Source organism: Solanum dulcamara, chromosome 1 (genome assembly GCF_947179165.1).
Source record: "Solanum dulcamara chromosome 1, daSolDulc1.2, whole genome shotgun sequence".
In the NCBI taxonomy this organism is placed as follows: Eukaryota; Viridiplantae; Streptophyta; class Magnoliopsida; order Solanales; family Solanaceae; genus Solanum; species Solanum dulcamara.
In genome coordinates, this window is record NC_077237.1 from 88,059,571 (window position 1) to 88,081,114 (window position 21,544).

Below are 21,544 nucleotides of genomic sequence, written 5' to 3' on the forward strand. Positions count from 1 at the left end.
TCAAACGACTTGTAAGTGATTTCTATCCATCTTCATTAGCCAAAGTTGGTTTGTTTGAGTTATCGGAGTTAAAAGATAGTAGGTATCTCATGGAATAGTCGAAGTATATTCATAATGGATAAAACTCAACCTCAGTTAAACTTCAATGGAGACTTCAAATTCAAAAATTGCACTCAAAGGAGTAACAATAAAAGAAGAAAATCAATAACTTGTAAGACTTGAAACATACCACCTTGAAAGCAAATTTCTCATTCAATATACAAAATATTTGAATGTTGTAACCTTATAAAACCCACAACGGTTTGAAGACGAATTCACTTCACACAAGATAACAACCAATGCAAACTGTGAATTCATTGAACAAGAATCATGTTAAGACTCACGTAGGGCAGTAAATGACTAGTACCAACTTGATTCGAATAAAGGGAGCTGCATTTTCTTCATCAGATTTCTCTGTAATGAATTAACTCCAAGCCTAACATTTAGCCTCTGAACATAGGATCCGACAACACAAGCTGTTTGTGAGCTCTGACTGACCAACCTTCATGCGACAGCCATAAAATCTTGAACAGTTAGCAATCAGCAGATGAAACTCAACCATATATGCCTGTTAGTTGTATTTACTGTTCCTTCTGGCTGCTATCTCCTGCAGTGTTACGTGCTGCCTGTGCCTGAATAACGTACTGCTTCTGCAGATCCTTAAGTTTCTCCACCAACTCTTGGAATGAAGGACGAGATTGTGGCTCACTGAGTTGGACAAAACATAAAAAGTTGCATATCAGCTCATTTCAGAATAACGATGAGTAGGCCTCAATCCTAAGCAAGTTGGAGTCATGTGGCTCCACTTATACAGCTTGGTTCAAAAGATGTGTAAAACTAATGTGATTCAAAGCAAAATGGTTGCCATGGAAGATGCTTTGCCATTGCAGTCATAATGCTCGGGAGGCGGGACAATGTTTCCTAAATTAGTCAGAGAATCAAAGTCCGTTGATAATACTTATTCGTCCCTAGTCAAAAAGATGCACGGAACTCCTACATCCTTTTCCTAAAAAGGCTTGACTCTTAAAGATATTACTATGTCCAGCTTACATATTGTCCGTTAATTTCTCTCAGATTTATCAAGGAAGCTATTGAATATGTTTCGAGGTCATCTCACTCTGGTTTGCTAAAGACAAGTCCATCATAACTTCAGAACAAGTTTGAATTCAAAGGCAATAGGCCTTGGAAGTTCCAAATAAGAATAAGAAAAATTCATGACATGTTTTTGACATGACGATGTCTTCCTCTTAAGGCTATTTGCTTCAACAAAAGAAATTATGATGGCAAAAAGATGTAAACCTGAGCCAACAACTTTCGATAATAGACGCCAACTGTGGATGAACATCCTTTGGGATATCTAGCCGCTGATTCATGAATCCTACAGCTCCAATCACCTGCAACCAACTCCAAGAAGTTGTTCTTTTTATACCACTATATGATGAAATATAATCTACTATTATCTTTTACTTTTGAGTTGATGGTCAAAACTCAAAACCACACCTTAAGTATCACGTTTTTGAGAGTTTCCTACCTGAACTATCAGGTGTTCATTTTCCTACTTGAACTATCACCAACTATTTATCAAAACACACCTCAACTATTAGTTGTTCCCTTTTCCTACCTGAAACTGAAATATCACTATCGTTCAGGTAGGAAAAGGGAACAATTAATAGTTGAAGTGTGTTTTGATAAATAGTTGGTGATGTTTTTGACCATTATCTCTTTACTCTTCTTATGTGTGAGGACTGAGGAGTAGGGGGGGGGGGGGGGGGGGGCTCTTCAGCAACTTGAACTGAATTTTATGTAATGTTGTCCATGTGAAACTTCAGTTAGATAAAAATACCTGCATTGTGTTGAGGCTATCCCAAGGGATTTTCTCCGTGGCGAGTTCCCATAGTATCACTCCAAAACTGTATACATCAGACCTAAATGCACATTCAAAGAAAGATCAATATCTTTAAAATATTAAAAAATCTGCATGAAGTGCATATTTCTCATAGTTGGCATACTTCTCATCTGAAGAGTCATTGCGAAGAACTTCTGGAGCCATCCATTGAGGCTGCATGAGAATAAATATAGAAAGTCAGATAGTCACATGAAGTTCCAACACAATAGGTGAATTAAAATAGCCCATACTGATAGAGTAAGAAAGAGAGATTCTGAGTTCAAGCTGAATACCGTTCCTTTACCCGTCTTTGTTGCTAGATATGTTTCATGTTTAAGACGTGACAGACCAAAGTCCCCAACCTAGTGATATTTGCATGGTGAGAATTCTTTTCAACATATTAAAAGCTCTTCCGTAATAGACAATTAGACATTCAGAAGACTGGTAATACAGAGAAGAAATGACAGTCAAATGAACTGAAGCCAAACCTTAACATTCCAGTTCTTGTCCACAAGAAGATTTGAAGACTTCAAGTCGCGATGAACTATAGGAGGGGTAAGATGATGAAGATAATTCATGCCACGAGCCTGAAAGAAGCAGCAAAAAGAGACATGATAGGTAGACTAAAAGAGTAACGTGGTAGCTCCAAATATCTCCGATAAAAATTATTATATTACTAATAGAAAGAATTTGATTATCAGCTATACATGAAGGAAAAGATACAAAAGAAAACGGATATGGCAAACGTAATCCAGTAAAAATGATGGATGTTATTCTTGGCAATAGTAAATATAACAGTTAATACAGATATCCTATGAACTTACTACATCTAAAGCCATGTGTATTCGTCGTCTCCATTCTAATTTGGATGCGTTCCTCTGTAATAGCCTGAACAAACTTCCCCTGCAATAATGGAAAAGGTGAAATGGTTTATCATTCACACACGAAAAATACTGATAGTCACAAGGAATAGGTGCAAAACAAATTGAACAGGTTATTCAGCATGAAGAAGGAAAAGGATTTACCGTGGCAGGAATTCTGTAACAATGCAGAGGCGTTGCGGTGAAGTAACTGCACCCATGAATAGAAGAATATTTGGATGTCGAAGTCTTTTCATAAGGGAGATCTTCAGAAAAAAAAAAGAGTAAAGCACAAGGCCTGTCAGAGACGCTTCTGGTCCTAGCACAATGTTAGTAACCATACTTGAATTAGAAAGCAAAAAAGAACTAAGCTTAAGTCTCCATGCACTAATATCAGGCACAAAAACATTTTCCAAGACATACTATGAATGAGTCATTTCATTGTAGAACTATTATCTTTGGCAATTAATCCTCTGTACAAAATCAGATAGTATTTGCCTATTTGGGAGTAAACGGAGGGACTCCAAACAGAAGTTGATCAAATTAATAGAATACAAAAGACAGATTCAGAACCAAGGATGTCTGAGTTAGGATTTTCCAGAGAAACAAGACTCAAGCAAGAAAAGAACTCCAAGACAGAAAATTCTCAATCCTTGTCCCTTGTTTAAGTGCATAGGACTTCAAAAGTGATGCGGCGTATAAAGGTGGGGGTGAAAGATTTGATTCACTATTAGCATTTTAATAAATTTTACCACTTACTAATGTAGAAAGTCAGATAGTCACATGAAGTAGATCCTATTGTGATAGTTTCTAACAAACAGAAAATGGTAGTATTTTGTTTATGACACATTTAATTTTCATCATATGCAGATTAATCTTCACATTGGTCCTGCATTAACTGGGATTGATTACATTAGAAAGTTCAATTTTCCAGAAGTCGCAGTGACGAAGAGCATACATTGCTGGTGAATTTTGACCTTGGTTCACTGACCTCATTAAAGGCTACAGCAATATTATGGCAATTTCTATGAAAAACATGGAAAGACCGTAATTATGACTGCCATATAGTTTAAAGTCTTTTAGAAAAACCAATATTCAATCAGGAAAAGAAAAGGAAAAAAGCAAAAGCATTTCATAACATATTTATGACAAACAGACCGACCTCCTGTTTGAAGGAATATATCACTTCATCAGAATATTCTTGCTTGGTGAACACTTTAACAGCGACATCCTGCACGGCAAAGACATCATTATGTACAAAGAAGAACCAACTCAGTCACCCTTCCTGGGTGTTCCCTCCAGAAAAATAGCTAGTACCTCTAAATTTTAAGTGTTGATTAGAACAGTGTTGAGGAACCTCAAGTAATATACAAAACTAATACTGGCTTAGAGAATTTTTCGACTTTGACATCATCCATATGATTATGATAGGACCAAGAATCCAGTTTTGTACTGTGTTACAGTCCATAAGCATAAGCTCCCGGAGTAAATGATAACTCACAAATTCTTAACGATACTTGACGAATAAATGCTTAGAAAATTCTGTGTCCAGGAAGTTTAAAGAACAGAAGAGGCAAAGAACTTACTGATCCATACCACAGCCCATGATAAACAGTTCCACAAGATCCTAGAGAAACACAGAAAAGAAAAAGTGAAACACAGAGAAGTAAAAGGAAAGTGGTAACAATTGTCAAATACATCAGAATATTATTGCTATAAAGCTGCTACGGGTTATTCATTGCAGAATTAACGTGTTAGCTTCAGAAAAGATATACATAGGTTCAAGTGCGATTGACTAATAACTTCTGATTATTATGCACAACAGAAGCATATATAATGGCTGGAAAATAGAAAACAAAAGTAAACTACATCCTTGTCTGTTACCAAAAAACTCTATGATCAAGTTTGGAATAACTAACTAGACTTGTTTTTTATAATTTCACCTGTAAAGGATATTCCGCGTACCTTCTCCAATCTGTTCTCCGATAGTCAAGTCCTCCCACAAGATTTCGTAATCCAGGCAGTCAGTATCCATGTCCACCTTATTAACAGCACTACTGCTGGTGCTTCCATAGCTACTAGCACTGCTTGTGCTGTTAATATTGAATGAAGACCAGGATCCTGGAGCTTCATTATTGGTTGTCCGGTAAGTTTCAGTAAATTGATTTTCTGGTTTAAATGTATTAGAACTGTTGATGTGATTTAGCTCATTGTCTTGGTCATTGTTTATCCAAGGCCACACAGATCGTGTAGTTCTTGACTCTGACCCTTCTCGTTCATTGCCTTTCCATGGCCATGATAAACTATTCTTTGCCATCCACGCCTCTGCCTTTGAGGTAATAATCTTAGAAATCCCTTGTTTTCCCTCACTCTCATCCCCAGAATGCTCCACTTTAGCAAGATTAGAGAATACTCCAAAAGGAGAAGGGTGAACATCTCCCCTAGGCGTACTCGCTCCACTTGAATTCACATCCTCCCTGTTATCTGAGAGAGCAGCATCAGAAAATGCATGGTCAGAATAATGACTATCTCCACTTCCACCTTCGCGAAGAATGCTACTCTCTCCTGTCTTTATTTTTGACTTAACCGTATTGCTCACCTTTGAGGCCTATTGTGACAGTAAGAAAAAAGAAGACAGTAAGAGAACACAAAGAAAGCAAAATAAAACCAGACAACTACCCAAATAAAGACAGTTACTAACCAAATTAGATATTTTGGAGGCAATGGCAGTTTGCAGGGGCTGCTGGGGATCAAGTCCAAGTTTGGAAGAAGCAGGGGTTCTGGCTCTAAATCTTGTATCTGCTTCCAACTGTTTCCCTCCCATAGACATAAGGCCTGATTCTTTGAAAGGCCTCATATCACTCGATATACAAATAACACCGAGCAAAGTACCATCATCATCATAAAAAGGGGTATCGGTAGCAACGACTAGAAATCTATCCCCTTGCTTATTCTTAACTGGAAACTGTCCCGTCCAACTCTCACCCCTTATCACTCGGCGTACAATGTTATTAGCAGCATCATGATCCTGAGCATCTGTTAGGAGTTCAATGAGATCTCGTCCAAGAGCTTCTGCAGCAGAATAACCATATAGTTTTTCAGCAGTTCGATTCCTGTGCAACAACGGCTCAAATTACACTCCTATATTGATAACATTAACAAACACCAATGGAAGTCAAACTAAGGCCAAACAAAATGTTCTTACCTATTTGCACAAAGTTTCGTTTGGTAGCTAGTAAAGAGGTAACTTATTCATGTATTATTTCTGCATAAGTTATACAACGTTTGGTAGCTAGTTAGGAAGTAAGTTATTCATGTATGAAATTAATGCGACATGTGGTTTGCAATTTAGAAACTCGCATAACTAATACATGTATATCTAATACCTGCATAATTATTAAGTAGCTACCAAACGAGTGTTCATCATTACAACCATGGACCAACTTAAAAATAAACTCAAACTGACAAGCTCAATCTTTATCACACAACTCCTACCGAACGAAAGGTAAAACGTGAATGCAAAATGATAGGATGTCCATTTTAATTACTCACCAGTAAATTATTTGACCATTGATATCAAGTATATGCACTGCTTGTCCCATTGATTGTAATATATTCAAATATTGTCTATCAGTAAATTTCACTGCAGCAGGACCTCCTCCACCAATACTACAACTGTCTCCCTCACCCTTACTACTACTCTCTCTTTGCAATGGTGATGAATGCCGAAAGGACATCGACCCCCTTTTCCACACAGCAGCAGAACCCCCATCAAATCCACCACCAGCTCGAATACGAGGTGGTCTCTGTGGTGAGATAGAATGTGACCTCTGTCTTTGTGTTCTATGATCATCACAAATTATGAGCTTAGACATCTCATGCTTCAATTGAGCATGTCCTGCCTCCAATTCCTGAATTTTCTTTAGCAGCTCCTCAGCTGGTGGTATTGTTCCTTGAGCTGATTTTGTACTATCCATTTCAATTTCAAGATTGATCAAAAAAAAACTCTTCACCAGTTTGACTTTCTTCCCCCCTCTATCACTAATTTCACTGAAACCCCACTATATACCTGCAAATTTGGATTGCATTTTTTAGCTGAAAAATGAAGAAAATGGTTACCCTTTGAGTTCAAGAATCCACCTTTTCAGTTCAAGAACCAATAAGAATGGATCTATGACAAATTCCCATAACACCCCACTATATATATATATGTCTACAAAATCAATATCTGCAAATTTCTACCTGCAAATGAAGAAAATGGTTGCCCCTATGAGTTCAAGATTCCACCTTTTTCATCTCTACCTCTTTCTTGACACTTTCTATGTATGGATCTATGACTAATTCATCCATATATGCAAATTTTGGAAGTTCAATTTTTGTTGATGGAAAAAAAAATGAAGATAAATGGTCACCTTTAAGTTCAAGAATCCACTTTTTTCTTAATTTCCATTCTCTCTCTCTCTCTCTCTCTCTCTTATGACCAATAATCTTGATACCCCACCCCCACTATATACTATCTGCTTCTATATAGCCATAAGAAAATTAATATCTACAAAGTCAGTGTCCTAAAAAAAAAACCAACTTTTTCTCAAGTTCTTTCTATGTATGGATCTATGACTAATAGCACTAATAACCAACCCAATATATATATATATATGTCTCTATATGTATAAAAAACTCAAAATCTGCAAATTTTTTGAGTCCATTTCTTAGCTGAAAAAATGCACAAAAATGGACACCCTTTGAGCTCAAGAAACAGCCCTTTTCATCTCTCTCTCTCTCTCATTCTTTGTATAGTTATAGCGGATTTGCTCATTTAGTTGTGTGTTTTGGTTATTTCTTTCCCACTTGGTGTTCAATATCGAAGACCGATTCAGAATGTTGAGGTTTACAAGGCCTCAAGTTAATATTATTAATATAGTTTCCTTTTAATTTACGTAACATCATTTAGATTGACATAAAATTTAAGAAAAGTTTTATCCTCTAATTTTTTTTGGCGTAAAAAAACTTAAGATATTTATATAATTGTAAATCATTACATTACGGATAGAAATAAAACTTAAAACTATTTCTAATTAAAAAAAGATGGCTTCTTTTTTAGATAAATTAAAATAAAAAATGTGTCACATAAGTTATGGAATTAGAAAATAGTAACTTAGTTTATGCTTTAAAAAATATTTAGTAGAATTCTTCGTGTACATATAAGGCCGATGCAAAATATATTAATTTATTATTAAATATATTATTATTATTGCAAAAGATATTAATTTTTTGTAACTAAAATTCTAAATTCACCTTAATTAAGACTTTATTACATCCGAATTCACATTGAAAAAATTTACACTAGAAGGTTAATGTCCTCTTATGAAGGTAATAATTATACTCATAATTTAAATTTGATATCTTTAATTAAGTATTATAAAAATTGCTTATTACTTGACTCATATTTTAAGGTTTCTTTTTTTTTTTCATACTAATCATTATTTCTTAGAAGAAGACAATAACTGATGATGCAATTATGAATGTTGAAATGATTTTACTCTCGATGATAGAGCGTATAATAAACGCGCCATAAGAACCAATAATAAAGATAATTTTGGACCTTATATGGTGGAGGATATTCACGACAAATTATGCGCGTGAGAATATTAACTTATTTCTCTTTCTATTTTTTTTTGTCCCACAATTTATTTATTTTCCATATAAAGGTTTGTATGTCCCCTCCACTTTCTATGCTTCCACTCCTTATTTTCCTTTCATCGAAATAAGTTTGTTATAATAATAAGATTGCAAACATCTCATTATTTTCAAATCGATCGATTTCGCTTGTGAACTTATATTAGATATGTTACTGTTATTTTATATTTTCATAGGAAAATAGTGTTGGTATATATTTAAATTCACACCAAACATTAAGTAATTTAATATTTATTTTTTAAACCTTGGCACATAAAGTTAAGTTCTTGGTATGCCTTGGGTACCTATGGAGGGTTTCAAAATAGTTTTCAAAAAAAATTCATCGGAAGACAGTTCACCAAAAATATTCATTAGCTAACATACACGAAAAATATAGCGAAATAGCCTAATTCCGCTTGTGCGATCCCTAAATACTATGAAAGCACCGTGGATTATACAGAGGCCGCACGTATTGATCCTCCAGGTACCTACGAAGGATCCCATACCAGTTTTCGAGAACAATCCATCGGAAGTCAGTTCACCAAAATCATCTAATTTCGCTTGTGCGTCTAAATGCTATGAACGCGTCGTGAATCATGCCGAATCCGCACGTACTGATCCCTCGTGTACCTTCGGAGGATCCCATAATAGTTTTTGAAAAAATCCACCGAAGGCCAGTTTACCAAAAATATCTATAGGCTAACCCAGACCAAAAAATGGCAAAATCGCCAAATTTCACTTGTACGATCCCTAAATGTTATAAACGTGTTGTGGATCGTGCCGAGGCCGCACGTAGTAATCCCTCGGGTACTTGCCAGCGTCTCATAACAGTTTTTGAGAAAAATCCATCAAAAGGCAATTCACCGAAAATATCCATGGACTAACACACACGAAAAAATGGCGAAATCGCCTAATTCCGCTATGCGACACCTAAATACTACGAATGCACTGTGGATTATGCCGAGACTGCACGTTGTGATTCCCAGGGTATCTATGGAGGATCCCATAATGATCCTCGAGAAAACTCTACCGGAAGCCTGTCCACCAACAATATCCATTGGCTAACACATACGAAAAAATAACGAAATCGCCTAATTTCGCTTGTGCAGCCCCGAAATGCTATGAACGCATCGTGGATCATGTCGAGACCGCACATACTTATCCTCGGGTACCTACGGAGCATCCCATAATGATTTCCGAGAAAAATCCATCAGAAGCCAGTTTACTAAAAATATTTATGGGCTAACATACACAAACAATAGTGAAATCGCCTAACTCCGCTTATGCGACTCCTAAATGCTATGAGCGCGTCATGGAACATGTTGAGGCCGCACGTACTGATCTCCTGGGTACCTATAGAGAGTCCCATAATGGTTTCGGAGAAAAATTCACTGGAAGCCAGTTCACTAAAAATATCCATAAGCTAACACACACGAATAAATGGTGAAATCACATAATTTCGCTTGTTTGGGCCCTAGATGATATGAACGCACTGTAGATTGTATCGAGGCTGCATGTATTGATCCCCTAGGTACCTACGGAGGGTCCCATAATGATTTTTGAGAAAAATCCCCCAGAAGCCAATTCATTAAATTTATCAATGGGCTAACACACACGAAAAATGAGAAAATCACCTAATCCACTTGTGCGCCCCCCAAATATTATGAATACACCATGGATCATGTTGAGGCCACATGTATTGCTCCCTTAGATACTAACGGAGGGTCTTATAAAGATTTTGGATAAAAGCTAACCGAAAGTTGTATATCACCAAAATATTCATGGGCTACGACATACGAAAAATGAAAAAAATTATCTTATTACACTTGTGCAATCGCTAAATGATATGAATATGTTGTGGATCATTCTGATGCTACACATACTGCTCCCCTCAGTACTTACAGAGGGTCCCATAAAGGTTTCATAAAAAAATAATTGAAAGTTATATCACCAAAATATTAATGTGCTAACACACATGAAAAGTGAGAAAATCACTTAATTCCTCTTGTGCGGCCTCTAAATGTTATGTATACACCGTGGATCGTGCTGAGGCTACACGAACTGCTCTACTGAGAACTTTACGAAAGTTCCCATAAAGGTTTTGGAAAAATATGATCGAAAGTCATATCATCAAAATACTAATGGGCTAACATACACGAAAAAAGAGAAAATTACTTAATTTCGCTCGTGCGACCCCAAAATGCTATGAATATGTCGTGGATCATGGCGAGACTACACATACTGCTCCCCCATGTACTAACAAAGGGTATCATAAATATTTCAAAAAAAATTGACTGAAAATCATATCACCAAAATATTCATGTGCTAACACACATGAAAATTGAGAAAATACCTAATTTTGCTTGTGCGGCCCCTAAATGCTATGAATATGTCGTGGATCATTCAGAGGCTACACTTATTTCTCCCCCAGATACTTACGGCAAGTTCAATAAAGATTTCAAAAAAAATTGATCGAAAGTCATATCACCAAAATATCTATAGGCTAACACATACGAAAAATAAGAATATTGCATAATTCTACTTGTGCGGCCCCTATATGTTATGACTTATGAATATGAAATGTATCATGCTGAGGCTACAAGTACTTCTCCGTCGGGTACTTATGGAGTGTCCCATAAAGGTTTCAAAAAAATTGACTGAAAGGCAGATCACCAAAATATTAATGGGCTAAGACACATGAAAAAATGAGAAAATCATTTAATTCTGTTTGTGCAACCCCTAAATGCTATGAATATACTGTGGATCGTGTCAAGGCTACACGTACTACTTTTTTAGATACTTACGAAGGTCACATAAAGATTTCGAAAAAAAAATTAACCGAAAGTCATATCACTGCTCTCCTGGGTACTTACGGAGAGTCTAATAAAGGTTTCGAAAAAAATTAACCGAAAGCTTATCACCAAAATATTCATGAGGTAACACGTACAAAAAATGAGAAAATCGCATAATTTCACTTGTGCGAGCTCTAAATGCTATGAATATGCAGTGGATTGGGGCAATCCTACACGTACTGATCCATCGGGTATTTACAGAGGGTTCTATAAAGGTTTCAGAAAAAAATGACTAAAATTCATATCACCAAAATATTCATGGGTTAACACACATGAAAAAAGAGAAAATCGCCTAATTTCGCTTGTGCGATCCCTAAATGCTATGAATATGTTGTGGATCGTGGAGAGGCTACACGTACTACTCCCTTGGTATAACAGAGGGTTCCATAATGGTTTAAAAAAAATTGACTGAAAGTCATATCACCAAAATATTCATGGGCTAACACGTAAAAAAAATAAGAAAATCATCATATTCCATTTGTGCGACCCCTAAATGATATAAATATGTCGTGGATCATACAGAGGTTACACGTACTGCTTCCCCGGATACTTACAGAGGGTCCTATAAAGGTTTTGAAAAAAATTGACTGAAAGTCATATCACCAAAATATTCATAGGTTAACACACACGAAAATGGAGAAAATCGCTTAATTCCTCTTGTGTGACCCCTAAATACTATGAATACGCCGTAGATCGTGTAGAGACTACACGTACTGCTCCCATGGATACTTATGGAGGGTCCCATAAATGTTTTAGAAAAAAATTGACCAAAAGTTATAGCATACAATATTGATACGGTAACACACACAAAAAAATGTGAAAATCGTCTCATTCTTCTTGTGTGACCCCTAAATGCTATGAACACGCCATGGATCGTGTCAAAGCTACACGTACTGTTCCCCTAGGTACTTATGGAGGATCCCATAAAGATTTCAAAAAACTATTAACCGAAAGTCATATCACGAAAATATTCATAAGCTAACACATATGAAAAATGAGAAAATCTCCTAATTTCGCTTGTGCAGCCTCTGAATGCTATGAGTACATCATGGATCGAATCGAGGCTACTCATACTACTCTCCCGGGTACTTATGGAGGGTCCCATTAAGGTTTCAAAAAAAATGACCGAAAGTCATATCACCAAAATATTCATGGATTAACACACACGGAAAATGAGAAAATCGCATAATTGCGCTTGTACTGCCCCTAAATCCTATGAATACACCGCGGATCGGGCCGATGCTACACTTATTTCTCTCCCGAGTACTTACGAAAGGTCCCATAAAGGTTTTAAAATTTTTTTGACCAAAAGCCATATTACCAAAATATTCACAGGCAAACACCTACGGAAAATGAGAAAATCGCCCAATTTCATCGTCACAAATTAACCGTCGTTTAGTATCCCAAAATACTTGTCAATTAAATTTGTCAGTTGTTTTCAATTACACCCTTAGTCACAACAAAAGCATATAAAAGGAAGAAATCAATGTGCAATTAAAATGGGGCAGATGAAACATTAACTTGAGGTCGTTTCAGAAATTCATATGGGGTCAATGCGCGTATGCGTATGCCATTGACATAAGCGACAGTCCGATCCACAATCATCCAAACCTTATGCTAAAAGAAGAAACTTAAAATCTTGACTAATGTTCAAAATATTCCAGAATTCTTGGAATAGATCCCATATAGAATTCAGTAAAAAGTGATGTCAAATGCACTTTCTAGGTCCTAACATGAGTTCCAATTTCTGATGATCTCAGGCCTCTCATGGTTCAGAGACATTACAAGTTACAACAACAATAATGATAATATATTCAGTGCAATTATGCCAATGGAGTATGGAGGGTGGAATATACACGGCCTATAATATATCTTTATGGGGTAGAACGATGGTTACTAATAGACTCTCGGCTCAGGGTTTAGAGAGATACATTACAACAACTACAATATATCAAGTGTGATTCCACAATTGGGATCGGAAAGGGTGAGATATGGAGACTTTATGAGGTCATGGTTCAGAACAATGACTAGAAAACTGGCCTCATCTGTACAACCAAAGGGGCTGAATTTGACCTCTCTGGAATTTAACATTCTCCAAGTTTCTGAACTTAATTGTTGCTTGTACCTGAAAGACTGGAACTGAGGCTGAGCTAAGCCATTTTCCCAAAAAGATTGAATTTTTTTAGTGAGGACATTTTTATTGACAAGGATGTCCAGACTAGCTTGCCCGCTTCTAGAATATTCCATAGGCACATGCTACCAAGAAACGGTGACTGACCATCGTCTAGTGCTTTTTTCCTCTAGAATTTGAATTTAAAACCCGTAACTCTCTTCTCACTTTATTGACCACTTGGACATACCCTTAAGTAGCACCTATAAAAAATTACCTACCTTATTTTCAGGTTACAAAGACAAGTTACAAGTAATTAGCTTTTGAAGACATGATAGTGTACAAAATTCCTTCACAATTAAAGGAATAAAGTGTTTTGAAACAAGTTTTGTGCATTAACCACATCACACGACGACTCAAAGTGGTGAAAATCATTTACACCCCCAAATTTTGCTCTAAATATCATACTCCGTTTCCAACGTTGAACAGTAGACATTCTCCCCACTTAGATTTGAGAAGGTAAAACAATTAATGCGTTTATTTCTTTCGTACATTGGAATTGAAGAAAACTCTTTCGTGTGAAACAAAAAGAGTTCTCTTTATAACAACTTACACAAAAAATGCTCAACAAGCACTTAGGGGAATACGCATACAAGTCTAAAACATGAACAATGATCATAAACAAAATGGTTAACAAAATACTTTGATAAAATGCTGGATACAGAGGGAGAGAAGGCAAATTTTTGCTTCTTGTTGCTATTGAAAGCGTCTTCACTTGGTGTAGAGAACGTCTTCCCATGGGTGACGGTATAGAGGCTGCTTCAATCTCTTCTGATCGAACGTGTGCCTAAAATTCACAAGAAGGTTATGGTTTCAATCGTTTAACATGACTAGATTTATGTTTAACGTAGACGAATAGTTTAATGGAAGTGTCAGCATTTGACTTACCCGATAAGACCAATGGAACGTGCCAGGACGAACAGTCCATTCAGGTAACCGATCTCTACTATTTCATCAATTTCCGGCTTGGTGAACATTCCACTTCCAGCAAGGAGATCCAAGAAGAGGGAACCAATGGCTCCGTCAACATTGAGGACTAGGTTGTTTGCCTTTGAGAGTGTGTAGGTTTCAACTTGAACCGCGTATTCCATGTACTTAACGGAAGGGAAATTTTCCCTTGCGTAAAGCTGAAGTAGTTCCACTCTCTTATCTCTGTTGTCACCTCTCTTGATCCTGTCACACGAGAAGTAGATGCAATGCATGAGATGCATTCAAAGAGTCATACAAGGCTCCGAGCATGAAACACTACAATGTCATTTAGCTTGTCCAACTACAATATTAACTGTTGCTTCTGCAAAATACACTTAATTTCAATAATGAATTACGAGAAAAGCTACCTGTGTCCAATTCCTGGCACTCTAATGCCCTTCTTCTTCATACTTTCAACAAATTCATATGGTGTAAGACCCTACAAACGAAGAATTGCAAACATTTATTCATCCAGACACTCAAAAGGGAGTAGCAGGAACTGTTTCTACTCTACTAGTAGCTTAGATCGTATGGACTCACCCTGTCGTAAGCATCCTTAAAGTATCGGGCAGCATCATCAACAGCACCACCAAATCGGGGACCAATAGTCAACAACCCTGTTACCGAACCACATTATTCCTACTCTGATTGAACGATAAATCGACAACTACCTTAAAATTAAAGTATGACATACCAGAAACAAGACACGACACGAGGTCTTTTCCAGCCCTGGCAGTTACGATGGAGTTGTGAGCACCAGAGACGCAGGGACCGTGGTCAGCACACAACAGAGTGCAAATCTGCCAAATCGAACCAACCACAAGAAAACGGATGATTAGAAACAGAACGACAAGGGGGAGAACATGTAGTCCAATATATGCAAATTTCATAGTTTTAGCTAAGAACATTAACAATGCAATCACACCTAATTTTACCTCAATAAAACGTGTACAATAACGGGGGAGGCTGCGTTTGAACCACAACAGAGAAATGACATCACCGACACCTAATCCTTGCTCCACAATAGATGACATGGGTACACCAGCGTAGCATGGCTCTTCACCTATAGATGGAAATGCAAGACAAAATTAGCATTGGTTCCGACTCTTATTCAGCCACCGAAAAAAGCAAAACAACCAATGATAACTAGTCAAATTTCAGTCAATACCTCTATCATCAGATATGGTGGAAATAATATGAGTTGGGGCTCGAACTTTCCCACTCTTAATTGCTGTGTTGAGATCCTCAGGAATTTGTGGAGGCGTTATTTCCTTTACAGGAGTTGTTTTGCCTTCCGAGACCTATAAAAACGACCAGGTAAACCTATTAAAACAAATTCCAAGTGGAAGAATTATTATTGTTGAGTGTGCTCAATATCAAGAGACTTACCAGCTTTTCAAATGCTTCTTTGATTGCTCCTTCAAAAGCTTCATACGAAGTGGGAACCGTAGCTCCAGCATCTCTGAGTGCTTGATTCTTAGCTTGTGCAGACTCCATTTCACCACCACTCTTCGCACCCTATTAAGAGAGTCTCGAGCAAAGTTAGATTTAGGCAGAAAACTGTTTCACCAAATCAGAGATCAATACATTTTTTCTTTTCAAGAATTCAATCGGCTCTCAATATTTAGAGAGAGGCATTAATCTGCATTTCACGAGAAATGAAGAATAAAGGGAAATAGCTCACCGCATGTCCAAACTGTACTTCCGACTTGAAGAGTGTAGCACAAGTTCCGCTGACCCAGGCAACAACAGGCTTGTTGATTTTCCCTTGCTTCAGGGCTTCAACTAAGGAATACTCATCTCGTCCACCGAGTTCCCCAAGTACAACAATCATTTTGACCTAAAGTTTACCAAAGCATAAGTTAAAAGAACATCAAACTGTGCAAAATGGCAAAATATATAGTTGATCATGCCCCATTAAGCTTTCAAGTCCTATAAAAAAAGGGCAGCCCGGTGCACTAAAGCTCCCGCTATGCGCAGGGTCCGGGGAAGGGCCCGACCACAAGGGTCTATTATACGCAGCCTTACCTTGCATTTCTGCCAGAGGCTGTTTCCAGGCTTGAACCCGTGACCTCCTGGTCACATGGCAGCAACTTTACCAGTCACTATAAGAATAGTGAAATAAAATGAGACTTGAATCGCAATCGTGTTGTCTAGGAATGAGAAGTTTTAGCAATGGATTTTCTACTATTCTGTTTTTTTATTTTTCTTGGTTGTTTTGTGATTCCCTACTTGTATTCTTCAAAGACAAACTAATTCATTCATGTATCTTTGTTTGGACATCTACATCTCTCACACAACAACGGAAAGTTCTCCGTTTGCACGACTACCATGTCTTAAAAAGCTTCAGATTGTTACGAATACGCTTTACTGTGATAAATCTATAAAACTAGCTCTTCACTATGCACAGACAACGAGGTCACTTGAAGAATTACTGGCAGCATGGCTGCGAAAGAACTTAGTGCCAATCATTTTACAAAGATCTCTTCCATGGATTTCACTGCAAATCAATTACCTGTGGAATATTGTTGAAGCGCAAAACATGATCAGAAAGGGTAGAGCCAGGAAAGACATCCCCACCAATTGCAATACCTGTGCACACCAAAAATTTACTCGTATTATTCGTCTAAATATGAATAAATATAAAAATGTTCTAAAAACATAAATTCAGGATTTAGAATGCCCAACCTTCATAAATTCCATCAGTCACACGGGCAATTGTGTTGTATAATTCATTAGACATACCACCCTATATATTAAGATAAAGGTCAGTACTAATGCAACCACAAAACAATGTCGTGTTGTTTTGTAACTCCAGCAAGAGTAGATGAGTTAAGGGAAAATGATTAAAAAAAACTTGCTATAATGACTCACAGATTTGGAGACAAAGCCCACAGATCCAGGCCTGTAAAGCTTGCACTGAATAATGTTATCAATTGTTCCAGCAGTATCACCAATCTTAAAAGCTCCTGCTTGAATCCCTCCGACAGTAGCTGGACCAATAACCACCTGAAAACAACGTGTATATAATAAGTCATAAAGCTTGATAACTTTTAAATATGAAACTCAAGTGACCTTAGGTAATGACTGAAATACACTTTATGAACCCATTCTCCGCTTGACCGAGTATTTAACATCTTCAAGAATGTAGCCGAAAAAGGAAAAGAAAGATGCTAATGATGAAGGACACAACAGGAATGATGTAACATTAGTATACCTTATTATTTGCCTTTGCAAAACCAATAAGCTGCTTGGCGTCCGACTCAGGAACACCTTCAGCTATAATAGCTACAACTCTGATGGTTGGCTGTTTTAGAGCGGACATGGAGGAAGCAGCAGCACTGCAATTAAGGAGAAGATCAGATATAAAAACAAATCGTTTTTAGTTTAAGATTTTTTTCCAGGAAAAAAAAAAGAAAAGAACAAACCAGGAGGATCTATAATAGTACCAACCTTCTGAAAGAGGCAAAGTTTATGAAAACATCAGCTGTGGGATGAGCAGCACAGGCAGCTTCAACACTGTAGATGGGTAAAAATTGCAAATAATTATCAAAACTAAAGACTCCACAACCAAGGTCTGTAAAGAAGGCAAAGTTCATTCATACTTCCTCCGTTTCAAAAAGAATGTCTTGTTCCTTTATTGGAAACTCTTTAATTTCTACTTTCCACATGGAATGTTCAACACCACGAGATTAAAAGACATTTTGGTACATTCTACATATCTTTAGTTTAAGACCACAAAAATCAAAAGTCTTCTTTACTTTCTTAAACTCCGTGTCAGTTCAAAACTAGACAAACAAATTGAAACAAAGGGAGCATGCACTATAGGTATGTTTTCTTTGGTGGTTAGTAAAAGCTTAGAATTAAGACTATTCGTTTATCTGAAGTAGTTCAAATTGAAAAAATAAGGCGACAAGTCCATCGACATGTCTGCTTACATTGCATATCTTTCAAACCATATAAAATGGAACCAAAAGTTAGAAAGTCGCATGTTCACATTGAATATTTTGGAACCTCAATTGCAAGAAATTTTGAGCAAAATATTTTAGACCTATTGACATTAATGGGAGAGGACCACACTGAAAATGCCTACCAAATCAGGTCCTTTAGGATATCAGAACGACAAATAAAAAGCACACATGTCATGGAAATACAACCAATAAAATAAAACGAATATAATTGAAACAAATAAGTGGGGGATGAATTTAACGCACGTAGAATGTACTGGGATTGCAATTTCCTCCTGACCAAAGAAGAGTTTCTGGAATCCCTCGGAACCAGGATTGATAATTCCAGCAACAGAAGGTGTTTCTCTCCCTATAAATTCAAAAAAATATTATAAAAATGTGAATGATACCTTATGACGACAAATATTGTAAGCACATTTATTTTATAGAAAAAAGAATGAGTGGAAATGTAACACACACCACAAAGGAAATCAAAGTCAAGCATCCGTTGGATAGGAAGCTGCTTGTAGTTGTAGAACAAAGCTTGTGTAGTTTTGGAGAAAAGTTGTCCAGTCGCCATTCTGCTGATTTAATCGAGACCTGCAGAAAAGTTGCAACATCAGCACAAGCATCAAAGTTTAATTCCATCAAAATAAAGTTATTCATGAGAGGAGCACTCCATGACTTTTAGCCAACCGCCAAAACAATATCTCAACAGGCTAATATGCATCTGAAAGTGACATATATATGTCAAAAATAGCTAAAATTTCAACAATTACGAAGTTTTGAACCTATAATTGTGAAAGTGCAAGGAATTCAATGATGACTGATGAGATACATAAACATTGAATACATCAAATACAAATCCCGGATACTCCTCGTTTCGGAACATCTTTCTTCACCAAGGCCCAAGTTATCCACTCAAATCCACCATTTCCACATACAAACACCATGAGAAAAAAATATGTTACTATAACAAGATGATCCTTTAGAGATTTCTCTAAATTAACCTTTAACAAATGAAAACAAACCAGAACCAGGCTACATCGCCCCTGAGTTCAATTAAACCAAAGACTATACTACAAACAGCCTGTGATCAGTGAAAATCAGAACTAAGTATAAATGATAAGAAAGTGAAACTCAATGTGCTTAAGATGAATAATTGATTGAATGAGGAAAAGCCAACAAACAATGATAAAGGTGAGTGCAAATAAAAAAAAACAGCAGCCGAGGAATGGCAAGACCACAAGGGTCTATTGTACGCAACCTTATCCTGCATTTTTGCAAGCGGTTGTTCCCACAACTCAAACCCGTGACCTTCCAGTCACGTGACATCAACTTTACCAGTTACGCAAGGCAGGCAGAAAGGTGAGTGCAAATGATGATTCAAAACCACGTGATATTCAAAAAAAACTCGTAAAAAGATCAGATCTTTAACACGTGAACCAAATAAAAGAAATGCACCTTCATTCTCCTAAAAAGACTACAACTATAAATGACCATTAAAGCAGATCTTTCTTAGATCAAATATTTGTACAACAATCAAAGCATTTCACCACGGAAACATCGAAAACAGATCAGACAAAAGAAAAATTCTGTAACTTCAGCAGTTTTACTTACACTAACAGGCAGAAACCCAAATCGCCAATCCAACAATAAAATCACAAAAATGAACCAAAAACCTTTTGGATCAACAGAAGGTTCCCAAAATCAAGAATTCGACAGAAAAACGACAAAATCCCAGATCCCATACTCCAAAAAACACAACAAGGATTCAAAAAAGAGAAACTTTTTAGGAAATCATAAAATGTACCTCATAACAGGAACCTAAAATCAAGAATTCAACACTAAAAAGACAGAACCCCAGATCCCATACTCATAAAAGAACAAAAAAGATTCAAAAAAAGAGAAACTTTTTAGGAAATAAAATACTAATATTCAAAAAATGTACCTCCTAACAGGAACCTCAGATCCCATACTCAAAAAAACACAGCAAAGATCAAAAAAGAGAAACTTTTTTAGAAAACAAAATACTAGTATTCAAAAACTGTACCTCCTAATAAGAACCCCAGATCCCATACTCAAAAAAACACAGCAAAGATTCAAAAAAGAGAAACTTTTTAGAAAACAAAATACTAGTATTCACAAATGTACCTCCTAACAAGAACCCTAGATCACATACTCAAAAAAACACAGCAAAGATTCAAAAAAAGAGAAACTTTTTAGGAAAAAAATTACTAGTATTCACAAAATGTACCTCCTAACAAGAATCTTTGATCCCATACTCAAAAAAACACAGCAATGATTCAAAAAAGAGAAACTTTTTAGAAAAAAAAAATACTAGTATTCACAAAATGTACCTCCTAACAAGAACTCCAGATCCCATACTCAAAAAAACACAGCAAAGATTCAAAGAAAGAGAAACTTTTTACGAAACAAAATGCATCTTCTAACAGGAACCAAAATCAAGAATTCAACAATAAAACAACAGAACCCCAGATCTCAACTCCAATTAAAATCCATCAAACCCAAATCAAACAATAAAAAAACAAAACCCCAGATCCCAGAACATGAAAAAAATAACATCAAGAATCTTTAAAAAATGGAAACTTTTCTAGGAAACAAAATGCTAGAAATGTACCAATTATGTATTTGTTCTTGATTAAGCGAGGATGAAGAATGATCTAATTTGCCCCTGTAAGTAGAGTTGGGTGAGTGAAATAGTTAGATGGTTGGTATGTCGTGGAAGAATGTTAGATGGGTGAGTGTATATATATGAGAGAAAGAGGGACGGAGCAGCCAACCTTGAAAGACACCAAATTGATTCACGTGCCTCAGGTTGTTAGGTATCGTTAGGTTGGCCAACAAATTATATTTTTTTGAACTAACTTATCCCATCTTTCGCGTGAAATAAATAATCTCAAATTCGATAAAATAGTCAATATTAAGATTGAGAAATGTATCTTGGGATAAATTTATAGCGTCTTAATCATGAGATATCTTGCGTGCCAAACACCCCTTAGTTCACGCTTAATTTTTTTATGATTACTTAATGAATTTGAATAGAGGCTGGTGATAAATAGTTATAACAAAGTAATATTATTATTAAGATGTTGTGCATTCGAAGATATGTGTAAAGATGACAT

The 21,544-nt window shown here is 36.5% G+C and overlaps 2 protein-coding genes across 4 annotated transcripts; both read right to left on the minus strand.

Annotated features, from left to right (window-relative positions):
* Positions 1-209: 209 nt before the first annotated feature.
* LOC129883576 (uncharacterized) lies at positions 210-7,652 on the minus strand. 3 transcript variants are annotated; one of them, XM_055958217.1, is made up of 14 exons: positions 7,027-7,652; positions 6,337-6,853; positions 5,486-5,897; positions 4,750-5,392; positions 4,371-4,411; positions 3,947-4,015; positions 2,950-3,050; positions 2,749-2,827; positions 2,413-2,511; positions 2,218-2,286; positions 2,049-2,098; positions 1,883-1,964; positions 1,339-1,443; positions 210-747 (listed from the first exon to the last, which is right to left on the minus strand). In XM_055958217.1, the coding sequence occupies exons 2-14, from the start codon at positions 6,759-6,761 to the stop codon at positions 745-747; spliced, it is 2,178 nt and encodes a 725-aa protein (XP_055814192.1). In that variant the 5' UTR covers positions 6,762-6,853; positions 7,027-7,652; the 3' UTR covers positions 210-744. The 3 variants fall into 3 exon arrangements, with proteins under 3 accessions (XP_055814192.1, XP_055814184.1, XP_055814187.1); XM_055958209.1 differs by having other exon boundaries at positions 1,339-1,433; positions 7,027-7,650; XM_055958212.1 differs by lacking the exon at positions 7,027-7,652 and having other exon boundaries at positions 1,339-1,433; positions 6,337-7,020.
* A 6,251-nt stretch (positions 7,653-13,903) lies between these two features.
* Positions 13,904-21,222, minus strand: LOC129883590 (ATP-citrate synthase beta chain protein 2). Its single transcript, XM_055958222.1, has 17 exons — positions 21,040-21,222; positions 18,879-18,998; positions 18,666-18,768; positions 17,905-17,970; positions 17,669-17,792; positions 17,326-17,460; positions 17,140-17,200; positions 16,967-17,043; positions 16,136-16,291; positions 15,841-15,969; positions 15,620-15,752; positions 15,387-15,514; positions 15,146-15,251; positions 14,992-15,068; positions 14,820-14,890; positions 14,371-14,655; positions 13,904-14,269 (listed from the first exon to the last, which is right to left on the minus strand). The coding sequence occupies exons 2-17, from the start codon at positions 18,976-18,978 to the stop codon at positions 14,194-14,196; spliced, it is 1,827 nt and encodes a 608-aa protein (XP_055814197.1). The 5' UTR covers positions 18,979-18,998; positions 21,040-21,222; the 3' UTR covers positions 13,904-14,193.
* Positions 21,223-21,544: the final 322 nt, after the last annotated feature.

Bases quoted from the DNA above. Each gene is read 5' to 3' on its own strand.
- LOC129883576 (XM_055958209.1), bottom strand. From the start codon at position 6,761: ATGGATAGTACAAAATCAGCTCAAGGAACAATACCACCAGCTGAGGAG. The intron at 4,016-4,370 runs GTAAGTTCTTTG...TTTGCCGTGCAG, and splicing joins ATGGGCTGTGGTATGGATCA to GATGTCGCTGTTAAAGTGTT. The intron at 2,099-2,217 runs GTATTCAGCTTG...ATTCTCATGCAG, and splicing joins CAAAGACGGGTAAAGGAACG to CCTCAATGGATGGCTCCAGA.
- LOC129883590 (XM_055958222.1), bottom strand. From the start codon at position 18,978: ATGGCGACTGGACAACTTTTCTCCAAAACTACACAAGCTTTGTTCTAC. The intron at 17,044-17,139 runs GTTGGGCATTCT...TGGTGTGCACAG, and splicing joins GACTGATGGAATTTATGAAG to GTATTGCAATTGGTGGGGAT. The intron at 15,069-15,145 runs GTATGTCATACT...GTTCGGTAACAG, and splicing joins CGTGTCGTGTCTTGTTTCTG to GGTTGTTGACTATTGGTCCC.